Genomic DNA, 5400 nt, shown 5'->3' on the forward strand with positions numbered 1-5400 from the left:
GAGAGGAGAGAGGAGAGGAGAGAGAGGGAGAGAGAGAGAAAGAGAGGAGAGGAGAGAGAGAGGAGAGAGAGAAGAGAGGAAAGAGAGCGCATTCCCTGGACCACATAATAAATAGGAAAAAGTAAGCAAGTTGAATGCACTGCCCTCTGCTAGGGGTTTGCCACAGTGTCTTCCCCTCTATAATGGACTTCTAGAACTGTCTATCAAAACAACCCCTCACTTCTTAAGATGCTTTTGTCAGGATATTTAACACAACAGGAAAGTGATTGATGCAGCTCGGATAGGGCTGAGTGTCTTCCATCTAGAACTAATGACAACATTTACTAAGAAGTCTGCTTTGGTTTATGCAAAGCTCTGGGCTTTCACCTTTAACCTCATCTGTGGGTAGCTGAGAGTCCAGAAAATGACTGTTTCAGAAAAATTCAGGATACGGTTGCTCTTGTTACTTGTGTCAGTGGGCCAGCAGTAAGCTTTTACTTTTGTGACGCAAACTACCTTTTTCTTGCAGATACGATTGACTTTTCAGCCCCAGAATTTTACAAAGAATTTAAACAATATGGACTTAATGCTGTTATCAGCAGAAGACTGGGCATCAGGAGAGAGGTGCCAGAGTCCAGGGATAAAATGTATGTTCCCCGGGGAGGAGGTGGAAATCCTCAATAAATAAATTAATTAATTAAAAAAAATAAAATAAAAAATAAAATGTATGTTCCCCACTAACCAAGCTCAATTTTAGCATATAAGAAATCCTGTAGTATAGATTCCTGTTCTTGTGACTTTAAGTCAGACAAGGTCAAGATTCTGATGTCTAATGGTGTGGAGACCACTTTCCCCCTTGGCAGGACATGTTCTAGAGGTTTTGAAGAGTTAAGTAAATCTCTTGAGGGTTTTTACTCAGTCACCTGTGAGGGCTCCTGGCCAAAGCATTAATTCCCAACAGAAACTGCTTTGGATGTCTGCCTAATTTTCCTTCCTAGTCCGCTTCATTCTCGTGTCTTCTGTTATCTGTGTTTATGTTAACTGTGGTAAAATGAATATAAAATTGCCATGTTAATAATTTTCTAGTGGACAATTCAGCGACATTAAGCGCAGACAGTCATGAGCAACCACAGCACTGCCTGCAGTGAAACTTGCACTCCCCTTTCCCAGTCCGCCTAGAGTCTATGAACTTTACCACCCAGAGACCTCAAAACAGTAAAAGCATACAGAATTTGTCTTTTGGGGTACTGGCTTATTTCATTTAGCACAATGTTCTTGAGGTTCATCTGTTCAGTATCTTGCTTGTTGATGCCTCTTAAATATTATTTAGGTTCTAATCATTTCCTAGAAAAGATTATCAGTTCCCATTAGCTGAAAGAAAAATGTTCAAGCTAAGCAATCATACACTCTCCAGTAATGCCATTCCAGGAAATTGAAAAATGAGCCATATTGCTTCACTGTGTGATATGTGTGCAACACAAGCAAGTGAAGCCACAACCACTCATGATAGGGCACACTCAACAGATGGAGTGATTGCACGCAATAGCAGAGTGTAACTGAGTCATGAAGAAAGAAAACAAACTTGGGCTGGAGATGTAGTTCAATTGGAGTGTTTGGCATACACAAGGCCCAGGGTTTATTCCCAACACCACATAAACCAAGAATGGTGGTGATTGCCTGTAATCTCAGTGTTGGGGTGGAGGCAGGAGAGTCAGAAGTTCAAGGTTAACCTCAACTGCATGCCTCTCTTCCCTCCCCCACACACAAAAAGAATAAATTTAAATTTCCTTAAACTATAAGCATGGTATTAATTTAACTTGAAGGACAATCTTTAAATCAAGTTAAGATTTAACTACCACAAAGATCGATATTTTAATTCCAGTAAACTGTGAATTTTTCCCCATGCTACTATGTCCCCCTAAATCTTATCTAAAATAGTGTAACTGCCTTGGTTCCTTTCTTCCAACACATAATCACTCGATAGGAAAAACAAAGTCGAAATACGCCTGCTTAAACAAGACCTGAACAATGGCACGGGGCGTGTACCATGGAGAGAAGAAATTAAAACTGGCTTATCCCTAGGTAAGAACTAAAGGCAACTAACAACTACCAAGAGAGTGAGAGAATTAGTCTTACCAAGAGATATGCACCCAAAATGGTTATCCAACCCCAAGTGGTTTTTATATGCACACATACACATACACACACATTAAAACACTAAATAGATTCAGCAGGCTTGGCCACTGTTGGACAAATCACATCTTTTCATTATTTGGGACTTGTAGTTCAGCTTGCCTTGATTTTTAAAAAAGATGTATTTACTTTTATTTGTATGGGTGTTTTTGCCTGCATGTATGTATGCTCACTACTTTTGTGCCTGGTGCTCTCTGGCTCCAGAAGACAACATCAGATTTCCTGGAACTGAAGTTATAGACAGCTGTGAGTGAATGCTGGGAGTCCAGCCAGTGTGCTTAACCACTGAGCCATCTTTCTAGCTTTGTCTTCAATTTTAATCTGAATTTTTAACTGAAAAGTAAAATTTGTGTATCTGTGGTACAGAGCACTTTTGTATACTGTGGAGAAGCTAAATTAGGCAAATTAGAATATGTATAATGTCATATGCTTATCATCTTCACATGCTAAAAACACGTCAGACCCATTTTCTCAGCACTGTTTACACGCACACACAAACACACACACACATTACATATATATAGTGCTATATAATGGGACTCTGGGACTCCCACCCTGGCTCTTCTGCGTGGCCTCCAACCATTTCCCTCCTCATCCCTGCCCCACCCTTCACTAACCACCTTGCTCTTCCACATACCCGAGTTGTCAAGTCCCACTAGGAGTTTCAACTCATGGAAATATGTGATTTGTCCAATAACGGCCAAACATCATCTCCAGCAGTACTCTGATGGACCTGTTTAGTGTTTTAGCGTGTGTATATACATATATATGTGCATATCTATCTCTCTCTCACCATCGCCCGGCCTTTATTTTGGTTTTTTTGAGACAGGGTTTTTCTGGGTCTATCTTTATTGTGATACATAACTGAATTTCCTATCTTAAAAACTGTATCTATTGCTGGGCGGTGGGCCCAGGGATCATCACAGATCATCATGTCCCTCTACCAATGAACCGTTTCACCTGCCTGTGTTTTTGAGGCTAAATAGCATTCTTCTGCGTACACACACTTAACTCATTCCTCTTCTGCTGGGCGCTTTGGTGGTTTCATATCCTGACTACTAGGAGCCATGCTGCAGTCGTAGGAGAGGCAGATATCTCTTATCTAGGCTCGATTAACCTGAGTGGATATCTAAGAGCAGAGTTGTTGGATTATGTTGTCCTCCACAATGTTCTCATTATTTTGATAATGTGAGCTGGAATCTCATCCGTCTCATAATAGTTCTAGTTTGCATCTCCCTGATAACTGGGAGCATTGAACAGTTTTATTTTTAATGTTTTCATTTATTTTGCATAGCAACCCCAGTCCCTCCTCTACCCCTATCCCCTCCCCCACCTATTGACTACTTGTTTTCTTTTGAAGAAGGTCTGCTAGGCTTTTTTTTTTAAACAGTGTCTTGTGTATTCCTGATCCTGAGATCTAACCCAGGGCTAGATGAGCACTCTGCTGTGTTACAGCCTCAGCACCCTGCTAATTGTTGGCTCTAGTAAGCAGTCTGGCTCTCCATCGCTAATCGGATGGATGTTGCCAGTAGTTTTGCTGAATCTGGAGGTATCTCTTCACCCTGATGGTAATTTCTTTTGTCACGCGGACGGTTTTCAGTTTGATGTCGTCATATCGTTCTGTTGCTGTGCTCTCGGGTCACATCCATCTGGGTGCAGACGGTGTGCTTGCCATGCTTGCGACCACTCCAGATTTGGCCAGGTTGCCACCTCACACAGTTTCCATTCCTTTGGGCATGGTGCCAGCTTCCACTCAGCAGCTGGACTTTCTGTACCACCACCCACTGGACTAACAATGTTGGTCAGGATAAACACTCTTTCAACTCATGTTTATCCTGCACGTACACATGCCAAAATTCCTGTTTGGCTCATCTGCCCAGTCCCTACTGCCCTGGAACTGTCTGGAAAATATTACCCTTTTCACACGGTTGCAGTGGGAATGGTGATTTCATTCTTTTGACCTCACTTGTCTGGCCCCCATTAATTACCTTCAAAGTGGCCTCTGTGCCATTATGAGCCAATGAACTGACAGGAAAAAGAAAGCCCTTCTGATTCATCCTTGGATGCTGGTGTGGTTTTACATACCCTTAATCTTAGCACACAGGACGTCATGGCAGCCTGATCAACATAGCAAGTTCTGGGCCAGCCATGGCTATACGGTTAGTTATGCCTAAAAAACAAAAGCCCAATCACTATTGCAAGAGTGATGGAGATCAGTCCAGATAGCTCTCAGTCTTCTGACCCTGTCATTTCCTTGAGATTTCAGCTGTCTTCCCCTAACTAGGTCTTAGGAGGTATTTTGGTCACCCTTCTATTTTGCTGATGCTAGTTCCAAACAATAAAACACTAGATCTCAACTCCTGTTTTTCACTTGTATGCACACAAAAATAATATGACCTTGTGCCAGTCCACCAATTCCACTACAATTCTTGGTCACATCAGGTGTCACAGTAAAACCCCCAAAGCAAAGCTAAGCACACGGCACAGTGAATTTACTTTGAAGTTATCTTTCCATAAATTTAAACCACCATATTTAGAATAGAAGCCAATATTTGGATATAATCTGTGTTTAATATTATCTTTAAAATAGACCTAAGATTATCAAAATGGAAAGTCAAGAAGGAGTAATTATAAAGAGGACAATAATTCGAAAGTGTGAGAAGAGTATAAGAATTTAGTGTGGTCAGCAAGGTGGCATCTGCACACCTGAGAGTGAAGCCCACGTGGTGGAAGGAGAGGACCGGCTCCTGTAAACTGTATGACCACCTCACGTGCCCACTGTGACAGGCACACACCCACCCACACAACAAAATAAGTAAAGGTTAAAAAAATTAAAGAATTTAAGGACAGACAGGAGAAATGGCTCAGAAATCAAGAGAGCTTACTACTTTTCCAGAGGACCAGAGTTTGACTCCCAGCCCCCATGTCAGGCAGCTCACATCTGCCTCTAACTACAGCTCTGGGGTCTTTGACGCCCTCTTCTGGTCTCCACAGGCACTTGCATGTACATGTGTCTGCACACATAGATACAGACATATACACATACATGAAAATAATTTTTAAAAATTTAAGGACATTTTGTTGTTAATTTTTGTATACTTTTAATGTGCTGTTCTAATGTTCACTAAAGAAAGCCAGAGTAGGGCCGGGCGGTGGTGGCGCACGCCTTTAATCCCAGCACTCGGGAGGCAGAGGCAGGTAGATCTCTGTGAGTTCGAGACCAGCCTG

General features: G+C 41.9%; 1 protein-coding gene across 1 annotated transcript in view; it reads left to right on the plus strand.

The window, feature by feature from the left end:
• Positions 1-5400, plus strand: part of Galntl5 (polypeptide N-acetylgalactosaminyltransferase like 5) — a 44260-nt gene that overhangs the window by 9653 nt on the left and 29207 nt on the right. The window contains exon 3 of the mRNA XM_005367443.1: positions 509-626. Within this exon, the coding sequence (XP_005367500.1) occupies positions 509-626 (118 nt within the window). The remainder of the gene's footprint in view (positions 1-508; positions 627-5400) is intronic.

Source organism: Microtus ochrogaster, unplaced genomic scaffold, assembly GCF_000317375.1.
Source record: "Microtus ochrogaster isolate Prairie Vole_2 unplaced genomic scaffold, MicOch1.0 UNK18, whole genome shotgun sequence".
NCBI classification, from domain to species: domain Eukaryota; kingdom Metazoa; phylum Chordata; class Mammalia; order Rodentia; family Cricetidae; genus Microtus; species Microtus ochrogaster.